Genomic DNA, 18,228 nt, shown 5'->3' with positions numbered 1-18,228 from the left:
GGAAAATCTCAAATTGAATATCAGTGTGAAAAATATGGCAACATTTATATATATTCTTGGGTCCCAATGGCATAAAATTATGCTTCACCTTTCAAATCATGTCATACACTTAAATGAGTTCCATGGGAGAAATTGTGATATAGACCATGGTCTCTAAAACGTTTCAGTTATGCACAAATTATTGGCAGGCATTGCAAAGTTTAGTAAGAAGAGAAAACGGCTCTGGAACCAGAAATCTCTCAGTTATTGAGTCAATCTGAACTGCAGGTTTATTACTATAAAAGGGTTGCAGGGAGAATTGGTGACAACAAAAAGGAAAACCAAATGAACACAAAGTAGCTACCTCTAGGGATCCTCAAAAGAAAAATCCACCGGTCACCTAGTTTCGGTTTCTGTTTCCAAAGCGCTTTCTTCTGCATCCATGATCTCATTTGTTCCCTTCTAGTCCAAGGAAGGAGGAGGGGAGGGATGAGCCCTCTTTATCAGGGAGGGAGTCAAGGCCCAGGGAGGTGACGCATCTGCCCAGGCTTGGCTGCTTCTCAGCAGGAGTGCAAGCTTTCATCTTCAGGAGCAAACAGATAGTCCAGGTTGCTTCTCTGACCAGCCCCTGATAAAGGACCCTGTGCAGACCACATGTCTGGGAAGTGGGGGCTGCCCTTCCCAAGATGAACTGAGAAAGGGCCCACAAACCCAGCTGGGAAGTTAAGTGCTCTCAGCTGCTGCGACCTGCCGCCTCTCCCTCTGGGCTTGGGTGTCCTGTCTGTAGCCTGGGGATGACAGCAATTTCTTAGGAACCCCCTGCATGGATGGCACTGGCGCTTAGGAGGACTAAACCAAATGGTGTTCCCTTCCTTTGTCCCCAGCGATATCTTTCCCATGACCAAGTCTCAGGCACCGCCCCATCGGCTTTCAAGGGCAGATGAGATGAGCAGTCTAGCCCTGACTCTGTCAAGCCCTCTCCCCGCAGGTGCTGGATGAGGCCCAGGTGCAGAAGCCTGTGAACGTGCAGATGCTCTTTTCCAACCCACTGGATGAGCCCGTGAAGGACTGCGTGCTGATGGTGGAGGGCAGCGGCCTGCTGCTGGGCAGTCTCAAGATCGAGTGAGTCCCACACTGAAGGGCTGGTAGGGGATGGCGGGGAGGGGGTCAGAGGGACCTCCCCAAAGCCCCAGGCAGGGTAGATAGAACTCTGCTAGGCTCTGAACTTGGGAATCTGCCCATAGGGATGCACACTTGCATTTGGTTTAGGGGTTCACCAAACTTGAACTTAAGAGAAGTCCAGGTCTTCAGTGCTTGGAGCTGGTCCTTATATGTGGGAGCTCATGGGACTCCTACTTTCCCTGCTGAGGGGTCCCAGGGCTAAAGGGGCTCAATGACCCAGGGTGGCAGCTAGAGGGAGTTGAAGGAGCAGTGACCTTGACCAGAGCAGGACTTGAGGCCTCACACTGACTCCTGCCCTTCCCCATCAGCGTGCCAGCCCTGCGTCCCAAAGAGCGGTCCCGCGTGCGTTTTGAGATCCTGCCCACCCGGAGTGGCACCAAGCAGCTCCTTGCCAACTTCTCCTGCAACAAGTTCCCCGCGATCAAGGCCATGCTGTCCGTTGATGTGGCTGAGTGAAGGGCCCAGGTGGCCCCATACAAACTTGGGAACACGCAGCAGGCAGGACTTGCCTGTGGAGTGAGCCCCTGCCATACTCACTATCCAGCCTGGGAAACTCACTCCGTCCCCCAAGGCGGCCTGGGTCCGGAACTCCAGCCTCCAGCACACACCCCTGCCTCGCTCCCAGGCTGGGCTGGTTCCACCCTGGCCCATCACTTGATCACTTTTGCACGTTCCCTGAGCTTTCCCCAATGCTGCCTAGTGTGTGAGCCCCATGCCCCTGCTCAGCCCTCATACCCTCAGTGTTGTGGGCACGGAGTGGCACCTGACCCAGCAACTCTCCAAATGGATACTGGGGGAGAAGACGGTCTGGACTGTGTGCTGATCCCCAGCCTGCAGTTGGCACTTTCCTGCTCCTCCCCTGGGTCATTGTGGAGGTGGGGGGGATGATGGTTAGCCATCCATTGTGACACTCACAACTACCCTCAAAATAAATGTTAAAAAGAGTGTGATCACACAGCACTGACTCTACAAGACTGCTGCTTTGCCTAAGGTGGTGGAAAAGGAGACAGTGGGGCTGGGGCCATATCTTTCTGGAGGAGGGATGGCATTGGGGAAGCCGTGTTCTCCACATTCCAATATCCAAAAGGAGTGGGCTGGTTCCCTGTGGCTCCAGGTGCAAAACTAGAGAGACACTTCAAGTCAGTTTAGGAAACTGCACTAGGATGATGTCCAAAAATAGATTGACTGCCTTGGGAGGGAGTGACTTGTCTAGGCAGGTTCAGACATTGTAGGGCGAAGTGAACCCTTCCAGGACCCTCTATGGGCATCAGAGTGAGAAGGGACTTCAGTCTTCACTGGAACCTTCTGCAGAGCAGCTGTGGGTGGTGGCCCAGCCTCTGCTCACACTGGGCTTGCCCCAACTTGTGCCACACTCCTCCTCTTGCAGCCAAAGCAATGCTAACTCCACAGGAACCTTCTCTACCTTCACACATGCTCTCGTGGTTCCTCAGTTTGTGCCCCTTGAAATCACCCCAAGAAGATCCCATAGCCTTCCGTCACTGGTGCTGACTAACCTCATTTTGGCGATCATGGCTCACTGTTGGGACATAAGGGACCAGTCCCATCTAAACAGAAGCTTCAGCCTCACATCCAGCTCAAAGTTTCTTCCTTATTCTCAACTCAGGCCTGACCCAGGCTTGTAGGAAGCACTGTCCATGCCTTCTTCTTACTTCCTCCTTCTTCTTTTGTTGCTTGATCCATTAGAGTTGGAGCAGGGAGAGAGGAAATTTAGAGAAAAACCATAAAGTTCCATTTCACTGGTGCTGATGTAGTATGGCCATGGAAGCCCACCACATGGCTGGTGTGTAAATGCAGACTTTCTGCACTGTGTGCCCCCCCAGATTTGGGCCCCCCGAGTTCTGCCCTACCTCTAAGTGCACTGAAGTGCGGTCTTATAGTGATGGCTTGAGGCCAGTTCCATTCATGGGCTCCACTGCCCTGTCCCAGCTGCCTCCTCTCCCCCTTCTCGTCTCAACCTGGTCCAGCCTCAGCTGCCCAATTCAAGTTCCCCAGGTGGGCAGTCAGCATCAGAATCTGTGTCCATGTTTGCTCCTGGTGTCAAGGAGCTCTGACCAGGGTCTGTTTCTGGTGTCTGAATGCAGCTGGGCCTCCCATTCTCTGCAGGACAGCAGGCTCCGAGCTGTGGATGGGGAAGCTCATCTCATCTCCTGAAGCTTTGCCCCTCTCTCAAGTGCCCCTTGGGGCTGGGCTCCAGTTCAGAGTGAGGAGGGGAAGGGTTAAATAGACATACTTCTGCTCTGGTTTCTATCAGAAACAAGGAAATCCAGAGGTTTCCATTTCCTCCCATCTCCATGAGGCCTGTCTCAGACCTTAACTCTATCAAGCATCAGCCAGTGTCTCCTGAGCGCATCCTTTCTGCCAGTCTCTCTCCAGGGAGATGAAAAACCAACAAGAGCATGACCCTGCCTTTGGGTTTCCATCCTCAGGGAAATCTCCTAAGGTGTGATGGGAAAAGTCCATGTAGAATTTCTAATCAACCACAAGCACATGTGTCTTAGAGCTATAGCTAAATACCCCTCTGCAACTTGGCTTCTGAAGAATTTAACAATAAAACAACATAATAGCAGGCCAATGCCACAGCACCACATTTATTTCTGGTAGACTTAAAGTTAGAGGTGGTAGTGAAGTGTGAGATGCAGTGGGTCTGCTGGCTGAACCCCAAAATTAGGTGGTCTTGCTCTGTTGGATAGGATCTATGCTTAGCAACCACAGCAGGGAAACCCAAACTGCCAGGGTCCTAAACAGGATGGGCATTAATTTCTCTTGTATAAGAGCCAAGGGAAACAGTTAGGGGGACACAGGCTTCCTCGTCTTACTTCACTGTCATCCTCCACGTGTAGCTTCCACCTACCAGTTCCAGGTGACTGTTACAGCTGAAGGCAAAAGCCACAGGCTGTCCAGCAGGAAGGAAGAAAAGGCAAATCAATGGGTACCCTCTTTCCCATCAAGGGGACAATCTGAAAGTAAAAAGTTTAAATTATACATTTTATTTCTGCAAACATCCTATTGGCCAGTGAAGCTAAAAGTGGGTTTTTTTGAAATGAATCACACTGATATATTTCTAGCCAAACAGACTGGGAAAAATTAAACAATATACAAATTACAAATATCATGAGAAAAGCTGCTGCTGCTGCTACTGCTAAGTCACTTCAGTCGTGTCCGACTCTGTGCGACCCCATAGACGGCAGCCCACCAGGCTCTGCCGTCCCTGGGATTCTCCAGACAAGAACACTGGAGTGGGTTGCCATTTCCTCCTCCAGTGCATGAAAGTGAAAAGTGAAAGGGAAGTCGCTCAGTCGTGTCCGACTCTTAGCGACCCCATGGACTGCAGCCTACCAGGCTCCTCCGTCCATGGGATTTTCCAGGCAAGAGTACTGGAGTGGGGTGCCATTGCCTTCTCCGATGAGAAAAGCTACAGCTATTTAAAGGATATGGAGGCATATGTGAACAACGTTTTGTCAATAAATCAGGCAACTTAGATAAAATGAATTGCTTCAAAGACACAAACTATCAAAATTCATTCAAGAAAAGTAAATATTCTCTATATCTATTGAAGAAATTGAAATTGGAGTGAACACCAGCAGGAACTGCTCAGGAGCCTAACCAGCCACAGAGCAGGTGGCTGTTTTATCAGTATGTTTTCCTGCTGTTTGTTATACAGGAAAGGATCCATTTTTTTCCATTTCCATGAATACATTTATGTGCTCTCCTCTTCTGAGAAACCTTCTCCATTTCCCTCCCAACTTGCTGCACCCAAACTCAGTTGGCCTCTCCTTCATCTATGGCTCCCTTCACTGTGTCTTTTTAGACCACCTGGCTTAAAGTCATCTGGGTCATCTCTCCCCGTCTTAGACTAGTACTTGTCATGGGCGAAAACCAGGTTTCCTTTAGCCCTGCATCCTCCACGCTTAGCAGTGTCTGGTGTAGATGAAGTACTCATAGATATTCACTAAAGACCAAAGAAGTGAATGATATTGTAGATGAATAAATGAATGAATGAATGAAGTGACCAATTGGAATCACTAAAAAAAAAATGTAATATCTAACCTTCATTGAGAGGGTAAATCTGTAAGTTACTGTTCTAAGGATTTTTGAAAATCTATTGAGTGCTTTTTATGTGCCAGATATTGTGCTCAATATTTCACATCCATTATCTTACTGAATCCTATATACCATTCTTGAGTAGCAATCACTATTATTCTTATTTTTGTTCTTTCTCTTTAAATAGATTTTATCTTTTAGAGTAGTTTTAGATTCATGGCAAAATTGAACAAAAGGTACAGACATTTCTCACATATCCCCTGCTCCCACATATGCATAGCCTCCCCCATTATAAATATTCCTACTGAAGTGGTAAACCACTTTAGCATTCTTGCCTTGAGAACCCCATGAACAGCATGAAAAGGCAAAATGATATGAACTGAAGGTGAACACCCAGGTCAGCAGTTGCCCAATATGCTACTGGAGAAGAGCAAAGAAATAGTTCCAGAATGAATGAAGAGGCTGAGTCAAAGTGGAAACAAAACCCAGTTGTGGATGTGACTGGTGATGGAAGCAAAGTCCATTGCTGTAAACAATATTGCACAGGAATCTGGAATGTTAGGTCCATGAATCAAGGTAAATTGGAAGTGGCCAAATAGGAGAATGGCAAGAGTGAACATCAACCTTTTAGGAATTAGTGAACTAAAATGGATGACCGGAATGGGTGAATTTAATTCAGATGACCATTATATCTACTACTGTGGACAAGAATCCCTTAGGAGAAATGGAGTAGCCCTCATAGTCAACAAAAGAGTCCAAAATACAGTACTTGGGTGCAATCTCAAAAAAGACAGGATGATCTCTGTTCATTTCCAAGGCAAACCATTCAATATCACAGTAATCCAAGTCTATACCCCAACCACGAGTGCAGGAAAAGCTGAAGTTGAACAGTTCTATGAAGACCTTAAAGACCTTCTAGAACTAACACCAAAAACAAGACATCTTTTTCATCATAGGGGACTGGAAAGCAAAAGTAGAAAAACAAGAGATACCTGAAGTAACAGGCAAGTTTGGCCTTGGAATACAAAATGAAGCAGGGCAAAGGTTAACAGAGTTTTGCCAAAAGAATGCACTGGTCATAGCAAACACCCTCTTCCAAAAACATAGAAGATGACTGTAGACATGGACATCACCAGATGATCAATACCAAAATCAGATTGATTATATTCTTTGCAGTCAAGGATGGAGAAGTTCTATACAGTCAGCAAAAACAAGACCAGGAACTGACTCAGATCAGCTCAGCTCATGAACTCATGTGGCTCAGATCATGAACTCCTTATTGCAAAATTCGACTTAAATTGAAGAAAGTAGCAAAAACCACTAGGCCATTCAGGTATGACCTAAATAAAATCCTTTAATATTATACAGCAGAAGTGACAAATAGACTGAAGGGATTAGATCTGATAGACAGAGGGCTTAAAGAACTATGGATGGAGGTTCATAACTTTATACAGGAAGTGGTGATCAAAAACATCCCCAAGAAAAAGAAACTCTAAAAGGCAAAATGGTTGTCTGAGGAGGCCTTATAGATAGCTGAAAAAAAGAAGAGAAGCAAAAGGCAAAGGAGAAAAGGAAAGATATACCATCTGAATGCAGAGTTCCAAAGAATAGCAAGGAGAGATAAGAAAGCCTTCCTCAGTGATCAGTGCAAAGAAATAGAGGAAAACAATAGAATGGAAAAGACTAGAAATCTCTTCAAGAAAATGAGAGATACCAAGGGAACATTTCATGCAAAAATGGGCACAATAAAGGACAGAAATGGTATGGACCTAACAGAAGCAGAAGATATTAAGAAGAGGTGGCAAGAATACACAGAAGAACTATACAAAAAAGATCTTGATGATCTTTTTAAAGATCAAAAAGATCTTGATTAATATGATGATCACTCAGCTAGAGTCAGACATCCTGGAGTGAGAAGTCAAGTGGGCGTCAGGAAGCATCACTACAAACAAAGCAAGTGAAGGTGATGGAATTCCAGCTGGACTATTTCAAATCTTAAAGGATGATGCTATGAAAGAGTTGCACTCAATATGCCAACAAATTTGGAAAACTCAGCAGTGGCCACAGGACTGGAAAAGGTCAGTTTTCATTCCAGTCCCAATGAAAGGCAATGTCAAAGAATGTTCAAACTACCACACAATTGTATTCATCTCACATGCTAGCAAAGTAATCCTCAAAATTCTCCAAGCTAGGCTTCAACAGCATGTGAACCAAGAACTTCCAGATGTTCAAACTGGATTTATAAAAAGCAGAGGAACCGGAGATCAAATTGCCAATGTCCATTGGATCATAGAAAAATCAAGGGAATTCCAGAAAAACATTTGCTTCATTGGCTACGCTACAGCCTTTGACTGTGTGGATCATGACAAACTGTGGAAAACTGTTAAAGAGATAGGAATACCAAACCACCTTACCTGCCTCCTGAGAAAACCTTATGCGGGTCAAGAAGCAATAATTAGAACCCAACATGGAACAGCAGACTAGTTCAAATTTGGGAAAGCAATATGTCAAGCCTGTATACTGTCACCCTGCTCATTTAACTTCCATGCAGGGTACATCATGGGAAATGCTGGACTGGCTGAAGTACAAGCTGGAATCAAGATTGCTGGGAGAAATGTCAATAACCTCAGATATGCAGATGACACCACCTTCATGGCAGAAAGCAAAGAGAAACTAAAGAGCCTCTTGACGAAAGTGAAAGAGGAGAGTGAAAAAGCTGGCTTAAAACTCAACATTAAAAAAGTGAATATCATGACATCTGGTCCCTTCACTTCATGGCAAATAGATGGGGATACAGTGACAGATTTTATTTTCTTGGGCTCCAAAAATCACTGTGAATGGTGACTGCAGTCATTAAAGTAAAAGATGCTTTCTCCTTAGAAGAGAAGCTATGACAAACCTAGACATTAAAAAATACTAAAAAACAGAGACATTACTTTTCCAACAAAGGTCTGTATAGTCAAAGTTATGGTTTTTCCAGTAGTCATTTATGGATGTGAGAGTTGGACCATAAATAAGGCTGAGTGCAGAAGAATTAATACTTTTGAACTGTGGTGTTGGAGAAGACTCTTGAGAATCCCTTGGACTGCAAGAAGATCAAACCTGTCAGTCCTAAAGGAAATCAACCCTGAATATTCATTGGAAGGACTGATGTTGAAGCTGAAGCTCCAGTACTTGGGCCACTAGATGCAAAGAGCTGACTCATTAGAAAATACCCTGATGCTTGGAACGATGGCAGAAAGAGAAGGGGATGACTGAGGATGAGATGGTTGGATGGCATCACCAACTCAACGAACATGAGTTTGAGTAAGCTCTTGGAGATGGCAAAGAACAGGGAAGTCTGGTGTGCTGCAGTTCATGGGGTCACAAAGAGTTGTACATGGCTAATCAACTGAACAACAACTAGAATAGTACATTTGTTACAATTGATGAGCCTATTTTGACACATCATTATCAACAGAAGACCATTGTTTCATTAAGATTCACCCTTACTTTGCCAACAAAGGTTCATCTAGTCAAGGCTATGGTTTTTCCTTTGGTCATGTATGGATTTGAGAGTTGGACTATAAAAAAAGTCGAGTGCCAAAGAATTGATGCTTTTGAACTGTGGTGTTGGAGAAGAATCTTGAGAGTCCCTTGGACTGCAAGGAGATCCAATCAGTCCATCCTAAAGGAGATCAGTCCTGGGTGTTCATTGGAAGGACTGATGCTAAAGCTGAAACTCCAATACTTTGGTCACCTGGTGCCAAGAGCTGACTCATTTGAAAAGACCCTGATGCTGGGAGGGATTGGGAGCAGGAGGAGAAGGGGATGACAGAGGATGAGATGGCTGGATGGCATCATCGACTCAATGGACATGTGTTTGGGTGGACTCCAGGAGTTGGTGATGGACAGGGAGGCCTGGTGTGCTGTGGTTCATAGAGTCGCAAAGAGTCGGACACGACTGAGCGACTGAACTGAACTAAACTTGCTGTTGTACATTCTATGGGTTCAGATAATTTTATAATACAGTGGTACAGTCTACTACTGTAGTACCACAGTAGTTTCACTGTCCAAAATATCCTCTGTGCTCCCTCCATCTCTTCTAATGGCTGGCAACCACTGTCTCCATAGTTTGCCCTTTTTCAGAATGCCATATGGTTGGAATCATACAATAGGTAGTTTTGTCAGCTCTGCTTCTTTCACTTAGTAATACACATTTAAGTTTCCTCTATGTGTTTTCATGACTTGATAGCTAACTTATTTTTACTGCTGAATAATATTCCTTTGTCTAGATGTGCCCCACTGAAGGACATCTTGGATACTTCCAACTTGCAGCAATTATGAATAGAGTTGCTGTCAACATCCATTGGCAGAGTCTTGTGTGGACATATGTTTTCAACTCTTTTAGACAAATATCAAAGAGCCTAATTGCTGGATCATGTGATAGCAGTATACTTATTTTTATAAGAAACTGCTAAATTCTCTTCCAAAGTAGCTACACCTTATCATTCCCACCAACAATGAATGAGAGTTCCTGTTGCTCCATATACTCATTGTTTTAACTTGCATTTCCCTGATGACATATGAAGTGGAGTATCCTTTCATATGCGTATTTACCATCTATATATTTTCCCTGGTATAGTGTCTGGCAAATGTCTTAGGCCAATATTTTAGTCAGGGTGTTTATTTTCTTATGGCTGAGTTTCAAGAGTTCTTTGTATATTTTGGATAATAGTCCTTTATTAGATATATCATTTGCAAATATTTTCTACTAATGTCTGTGGCCATTTTCTCATTCTCTTGATAGTCTTTTGTAGATGAGCAACTACTAATTTTGATGAAGTCCAGCTTATTAATTCCTTCATGTATCATGCCTTTGGAGTTGTATCTAAAAAGCCATTGCCAAACCCAGGGTCATCTAGACTTTCTCTTATGTTATCTTCTAGGAGTTTTAGCATTTTACATCTTTAATATAGGTCTGTGATTCATTTTGAGTTAATTTTTGTAAAAGGTATAAAGTCTGTGTTTAGATTCACTTCTTTTACATGTGAACGTCCAGTTGTTTCAGACTCTTTTGTTGAAAATCCTATCTTTTCTCCATTGTTTTGTCTTTGCTCCTTTGTCAAAGATTAGCTTTGTGTACAGACCCCATATGTATGTGGGTCTATTTCTGGGCTCTCTATTACATTCCACTGATCTATTTGTCTATTCTTTCAGCAATACCATGTTGTGTTGATAAGTGTAGCTTTACAGCAAGTCTTGAAGTTGAGTTGTGTCTGTACTTTGACTCTGTTCTTCTTCAGTGCTGTGTTGGCTATTCTGGGTCTTTGCCTCTCTGTATAAACGTTAGAATCATTTTGTTGATATAGACCAAATAACTCAATGAGATTTTGATTGCAATTGCTTTGAATTTACAGATCAAATTCGGAAGAACTCACATCTTGGCAGTATTAAGTCTTCTTATCCATAAATATGGACTATGTGTCCTATATTTTGGAGAAGGTGATGGCACCCCACTCCAGTACTCTTGCCTGGAAAATCCCATGAATGGAGGAGCCTGGTAGGCTGCAGTCCATGGGGTCGCGAAAAGTCGGACATGACTGAGTGACTTCACTTTCACTTTTCACTTTCATGCATTGGAGAAGAAAATGGCAGCCCACTCCAGTGTTCTTGCCTAGAGAATCCCAGGGACGGTGGAGCCTGGTGGGCTGCCATCTATGGGGTCGCACAGAGTCGGACACGACTGAAGCGACTTAGCAGCAGCAGCCGTCCTATATTTAGTACTTTGATTTCTTCATCAGAGTTTTATAGTTTTTCTTATATAGATCTTGTATTATTTTCTTAGAATTTTATCTATTTTATTTTGGAGGGTGGTGAATTAAATAATATGGTTTTTAAAATTTCAAATTCAGCTTTTCATTGAAAGTATATAAGAAAATGATTGACTTTTATATTAATTTTAAATCCTGCAACTTTGCTCTAATAGATTCTTAGTCCCAGGAGTTTGCTGCTGTTGTGACTGATTCTTTCAGATTTTCTGCATAAATAATGTTATCTATGAACAAAGATAGCTTTATTTCTTCCTTCCCAATCTGTATATATTTCTTTTTTTTTTTTTTCCCTTCTTGCATTAGCCAGAACTTCCAATATTGAAAAGAAGTGGGAAAGCTTATAGTATGATCCTTGCTTTGTTCTTGTTCTTAGTGGGAAAGCTGTTAGTATGATGCTGTCTGTAGGATTTTGTAGATGTTTTTTAAATCAAGTTGAGGAAATTCCCCTCTATTCTTGGTTTACTGAAGGTTTGAATTGAGTGTTGCATTTGGTCAGATGCCTTTTCTACACCTGTTGATTTGATTATGTGATTTTTCTTTAGCCTATTGATGTAATGGGTTACATTAATTGCTTTTTAATTAATTTTTATTGGATTATAGTTTCTTTACAATGCTGTGTTGGTTTCTGCTGCACAGCAAAGTGAATCAATTATACATATAGATAGTGTTGAGTTGTGTCCGACTCTTTGCAACCTCATGGATGTAGCCCACCAGACTCCTCTGTCCGTGAGATTTTATAAGCAAGAATACTGGAGTGGGTTTCCATTCTCTCCTCCAAGGGGTATTCCTGACACAGGGGTCAAACGGCCACTCTTTAAGATCCTTTTCCCATATAGGTCCTTACAGGGTACTGAGTAGAGTTTCCTGCATTATGTAGTAGGTCCTTATTAGTCACCTATTTTATATACTATAGTGTGTATACGTCAACCCCAATCTCCCAATTTATCCCTTCCACATTAATTGATTTTTGAATGTAGAACCAACCTTCCAAACCTGGGATAAATCCCACTTGATTATGGTACATAATTATTTTTAAACAATGTGGGATTTATATTGCTATTATTTTGTCAAGGATTTTTGCATCTAGATATATAGAGATATTGGTCTATAATTTTCTTTTCCTGTAATGTCTTTATCTGGTTTTGGTATTCGTCTGGCCTCATTGAATGGGTTAGGAAGTAGGCTCTCTGCTTCTATTCTCTGAAAGAGGTTGTAGAGAATTGGTATAATTTCTTCCTTAAATGTTTGGTAGAATTCACCAGTGAACCCATCTGGACTGGTGCATTTTGTTTTGTACTGATTCAATTTCTTTGATAGAAATTTAATACATGTAAGCCTTTCAGATCCTTCTGTACATTTTGACAGATTGTGGAATTGGTCCATTTCATCTAGATTATATTAATAAAATTTATGGGCATAGAGTTATTCATAATATTTATCTATTTTCCTTTTAGTGCTCATGGAACTTAATGATGTCCCCTCTTTCATGTTGATATTAGTAATTTGTGTCTTCTCTCTTTCTTCTTATTTAGCCTGGCTAGAGTCTTATTGATTTTACTGATCTTTTCAAAGAGCCAGTTTTTGGTTTTGTTGGCTTTCTCTCTTGATTTCTTATTTTTCAATTACTTTATTTTTAAGTTTTATTCCTTTATTTTGTTTACTTTTGATTTTATTTGTTCTTTTTCTAGTTTAATAAAGTGGAAATTTTGATTATTGATTGTAGATCTTCCTTTTCTAATATATGCATTCAGTGCTGTAAATTTCCACCTAAGCACTGGCTTGCTGCATCTTACAAATTTTAAGTTACATTTTCATTTAGCTCAAAAATTTTTTTTAATTTCTCTTGAAATTTCCTCTTTGACTCGTGTATTTAGAATTGTGTTGTTTAATCTCCATGCATCTTGGGATTTCTAGTTATCTTTCTGTTTTTGGTTTCTAATTTAATTCTAGTGTTGTCTGAGAGCATGCATTGCACAGTCTCTATTCCTTTAATTGTTAGGTGTTTTATGGTCTAGAATATGGTCTATCTTGTCTTATGGTCTAGAATATGTTATATCTTGTGAATATTTCATATGAGCTTGAGAAAAACGTGTAGTCTGTTGTTAGGTATATTAATCTATAGTTGCCAATTATATCCAGTTGATTGATGGCATTGTTGAAAATCCTTATGCTTTTCTGCTTGCTGGATCTGCCCATTTCTGATAAGGACATGCTGATGTCTCCAACTATAATAGTGGATTTATCTATTTCTCCTCATGTTCTATCCATTTTTATTTCACATATTTTGTTGCTCCATTGTCAGGCACATACATTTTGAGGACTGTTATGTTTCCTTGGAGAACTGACCCCTTTATCATTATATAATGCCCTCTATTATTTCTGATAATTTTCCTGTTCTGAAATCTCTTCTGCCTGAAAATAATATAGCTACTCCCAGTTTCTTTCAGTTAGTGTTAATATGGTGTATCTCTCTCCATTCATTTATTTTTAATCTATATACATTTTTATATTTAAAGTAGATTTCTTCTAGACAAAGCATATTTGGATCTTGTTTTTCAATCCACTCTAACAATTTCTGCCTTAATTGGTGTATTTAGATCATTGACTTTCAAACTAACTAGATATAATTGGGTTACTATCTACCATATTTATTACTGTTTTCTATTTGTTGTCTTTGTTCATAGTTCCCAGTTTTTTCTCTCACTATTTTTCTGCTTCTTGTGCTTTTAATTGATCCTTTTATATTATTCCATTTTATCTCCTGGCATAGCATACCCTTTGTTCTTTTTTTAAGTGCAAGTACCTTATAATAATAATCCAAAGTCTTTCTTCCTGTCCCTCATATCACTGCTGTCCTTCATTTTGTTATTATGCAAGCATATATATATATATATATATATATATATACACACCATACATGATATATAAATACACAGTCAAATATATTGTTGCCATTATTATTTTGAATAAACTACTATCTTTTAGATCAATTAATAATAATAAAAACAAGAAAATCATTAGGGGAATTTTCTCTGATCTTCACCAAGAAAATTTGGTAAGGCTTCTGGAGGGAAAGCCCACAGAAGTGTTGGGGTCCTCTATGACTGGGTCCCCCTGGAGGCTTTTTTTTAATTTATTTATTTTAATTGGAGGCTAATTACTTTACAATATTGTAGTGGTTTTTGCCATACATTGACATGAATCAGCCATAGGTGTACATGTGCTCCCCATCCTGAACCCCCCCTCCCACCTCCCTCCCCATCCCATCCCTCAGGGTCATTCCAGTGCACCAGCCCTGAGCACCTGTCTCATGCATCGAATCTGGACTGGCGAGCTATTTCACATATGATAATATATATGTTTCAAAGCTATTCTCTCAAATCATCCCACCCTTGCCTTCTCCCACAGAATCCAAAAGACTGTTCTTTACATCTGTGTCTCTTTTGCTCACATATAAGGTCATTGTTATCATCTTTCTAAATTCCGTATATATGCATTAATATACTGTATTGGTGTTTTTCTTTCTGACTTACTTCACTCTGTATAATAGGCTCAAGTTTCATCCACCTCATTAGAACTGATTTAAAGGCATTTTTTTAATAGCTGAGTAATATTCCATTGTGTATATGTACCACAGCTTTCTTATCCATTCATCTGCCGATGGACATCTGGGTTGCTTCCGTTTTCTGGCTATCGTAAACAGTGCTGTGATGAACATTAGGGTACACATGTCTCTTTCAGTTCTGGTCCCCTGCAGTTTTTAACTTTCAGACTTGGCCACACTGAGCCTCCTTCAATAGCTACTTACTTTAGATTAATCCTGTAAAAACTGACTTCATTTAGGATGAGTTACCTTTAAAATCTTATAAACAAAGCAAAAAAAAAAGAACAAAACAGTCACTTTGGTTCAGATTTTCCTACTCTGGCACTGGTTCCAGTAGAGGTTGTGCTCATGGGATTTCTCTGTATTCACCAGTCTCTCCAATTTAGGGGACAGCAGTTTGCCTTGTGACCTCACATCTCTTATGGATCTAAGAAGAGGGCTTTTTTTAATCAGTTTGTTCAGATTTTTACTTGTTGACAGTACAGAGTGGTGACTTCCAAGCTTCTTAAATGCTAGACAGGGAAGCTAGAAGTCTATCCTAAGCATTTTATAGGTGTTTGTTGATTTAAGCTTCCCAACAAATCTTTGAGGAAAGGAGTAACAATAATCTTCACTTTACAAATAAGGGAACCAAGACTTCAAGACTTAATTAGGTCACAGGAGAGTTAGTAAGTGGCAGTGCTAGTGCCTAGGTGGACTGGCTCTAGTGCCTAACCTCTGTGTTATGCTGTAATACCTACACAAATTCTGAAAAGGTATCCAGTAATAAATGCCATCACAGGTTTACAAAGAGATAGGGAGGTAAAAGACGAGAAACTCAAGGAAGTGTGCCTCTGCCATAGAACCCAGCCCTGGAGAGGCATCCTGGGATGCCTCCTCCCAGGCTACTTTCCTGCAATGACTTGATTCCAGGCTCTGTCTTTCCACATTGAATACATGTCATTAGCAGGGGAGCTAAGAGTCCCTCTTCCCAGAAGCAGCCTCTTCACCCGCCCTGCTTTTTGCTCCCGGCCACTTCTCCTCCTAACCTTGATCATATCTGCCTCAGAAGCAAACCTCAAACAGCTGAATTCAACCAGCATCTCCTGGAACCTACCCCATAAGTAGGGGGTCCTCCTGCCGTTATGTCATTTCCCCTCCTTGCAGCTTTCACAGGCAGACATTATTTACCCCCCTCCTTATACCAGTGCAGAAACAGAGGTTTAGCAAGTTCTCTCCATTCTCTGCTCTCATACTAGCCTTCACATACCTTTATGATCACCTTTATTGCAGTCATTTATCTGTGAATAGTTGCCATTATGCAAGGTAGAAACATAGGCAAATGTGTATAAAAATGATTTATTGATATCACGTTATAATATACGATCTATTCAGTGACATTGCATAAGTTCAACATGTATGAATTATTGTACACCATAATTTGTCTTCTGCAAAACAACAATGAAATTAAAGCATTAACACAGAAATTCCAGGAGTCCTGCATGCTTTCCCAGGTGAACTGTGTCTCCAACTTTTGCTGAATAAACCCACAACTTTAGCATGCTTCAGGAGATGCAACCAAGGGTGTTCAATCTGGAATGAAATTAAGTAATATTGCTTATGTCTCTTAACTTGATGGCCAACCTGTAGTAAATTGTTGGTGGGGTGTTCAATTGCTCAGTAATGTCTGACTCTTTGCAACCCCATGGATGCAGCATGCCAAGCTTTCCTGTCCTTCACCATCTCCCAAAGCTTGCTCAAACTCATGTCCATTGAGTCAGTGATGCCATCCAGTGATCTTGTCCTCTGTCATCCCCTTCTCCTCCTGCCTTCAATCTTTCCCAGCTTCCTGGTCTTTTCTAATGAGTCAGCTCTTTGCATCATGTGGCCAAAGTATTGGAAGCTTTATATGCTTAACATATACAGATACATTTATTAAAATATTTCATACAAATATAGTCACAGTATAAAAATTCCTTAAATGCTTAATCAAATAAGACAGTGGGAAAACAGTTCTCTTCCCCACTCATCTACTCTTTTTTTCCAGAAAACACACAAGTTGTCAGTGGTGGTGCACCTCCCAATTTCTGGGCTCTTGAGGGAAGTTGAGGTCTCCTACTGTGCTGTGATGAGAATTACAGGCTTTTGTAAAATCATCTGATGGTCCACACTTCAGACTGAAAGTCCCACCTTCTGTTTAATCTTGATACCCCTGTGGAGACCAGGGGCATAACTCTACAAGATTTTGGCATTTTTGTTTATGACATGGGCAATCCAAGTCACCTGATGTGAGTAAACTGCCAGGTCACCAAGCCATTAAATTCCAAGATTTTATTGAATCATAGATGATTCATGAACCCCTACTGTGATCAGGCTCTAGGGACTCAGCACAGATGATCATCTGTGTTTTCTGGAAGTTCGTTGTCATGGGGAGACAGAGGTATGGGAGTAGATGTGGGGAGATAGATAATAAAATGCACAGTCCAATAAAGAAAAATATCTTTAAGTAACTATTAGTACACTAATTAATAAAAGTCAGGATAGGGGTATGGGTTGGGGAGGGACTGGGCAGGGCAACCCTCTGACAGATGATGTTTAGATTGAAACCTAAAATTGACTGTGAAGGAATGCCATGTAAAGATCTAAAAGGGTGAGTTCCAGGAACAGCAGGCCAAAGCCCTGAGATGGGAGTGTCCCTGGTATGTAATCAGAACAAAGGAAGCAATGCTCTGGTAGGGGAGAAGTGGGGGTGAGAGTGATCAGAATGAAGAAAGAGAGGTGGGGTGGGGGGCACAGATCCCACAGGGTCTTTGAGACCACCGTGGCACTTTGGCTTCTATCTTAAGTGAGATGGGGGGGTCCAGAGGGGGTTTGAGCAGAGAAGTGTCAGGATCTAACTTGTGTTTCAAAAGAAATCTTCTGGCTGACGCAGGGGAGTCCAGTAATCAGGTTACTGTAACCACCCAGGTGAGAGGTGATGGTAGCTCAGACCAGGGTGGTAGCAATGCCTTGACTGAGAAGTAGTGAAGAAAACAGAACCCATAAGACATCCCAAAGGATTAGATGTGGGATATGAAGAAAGGAGGCATGTAACTGACACCAACACCTATTAGCCTGAGCATTTCAGTGATTCCAGGTCTTATGGAGCAAGCTCTTTTGCTCTTCCTGAGAAAGATTGACGCCAGGAGGAGAAGGGGATGACAGAGGACAAGATCACTGGGTCGCATCACCGACTCAATGGGCATGAGTTTGAGCAAACTCTGGGAGATGGTGAAGGACAGAGAAGCCTGGCATGCTGCAGTCCATCAGGTCGCAAAGAGTCAGACACAACTGAGTGACTGAACAACCACCAAGTGAGCTGTGAGGGACTGTAAAATAGAAGCTCTTTATCTCTCCCTCCAGGCTCACTCTGGCGATCTCTCTGTGTCTAGCTCCCTATCCACTGTGCTGGGACCCTGGCCTAAGCACAGGAAGCATCTTCCGTGATTGATGTCCCAGGTGTTCAGAGTTCCAGAGCAGTCCTGGAAGGAAGAGCAGGTTTCAGAGAGAAAAGACTTGAGGTGCAGATGGGAGACTGGAGCAATCAAGAAGGACTTCTTAGATGAGTTG

At 41.9% G+C, this 18,228-nt stretch overlaps 1 protein-coding gene across 1 annotated transcript in view; it reads left to right on the top strand.

Annotated features, from left to right (window-relative positions):
- Nucleotides 1–2,118, top strand: part of TGM3 (transglutaminase 3) — a 43,970-nt gene extending 41,852 nt beyond the window's left edge. Inside the window, exons 12-13 of the mRNA XM_005893928.3 lie at nt 968–1,101; nt 1,470–2,118. Coding sequence (XP_005893990.2) covers nt 968–1,101; nt 1,470–1,617 — 282 coding nt within the window. The 3' untranslated portion in view covers nt 1,618–2,118. The remainder of the gene's footprint in view (nt 1–967; nt 1,102–1,469) is intronic.
- Nucleotides 2,119–18,228: the final 16,110 nt, after the last annotated feature.

The sequence above is a fragment of the Bos mutus genome, chromosome 13 (genome assembly GCF_027580195.1).
Source record: "Bos mutus isolate GX-2022 chromosome 13, NWIPB_WYAK_1.1, whole genome shotgun sequence".
NCBI classification, from domain to species: Eukaryota; Metazoa; Chordata; class Mammalia; order Artiodactyla; family Bovidae; genus Bos; species Bos mutus.
This window is presented reverse-complemented; position numbering and strand designations above follow the sequence as displayed.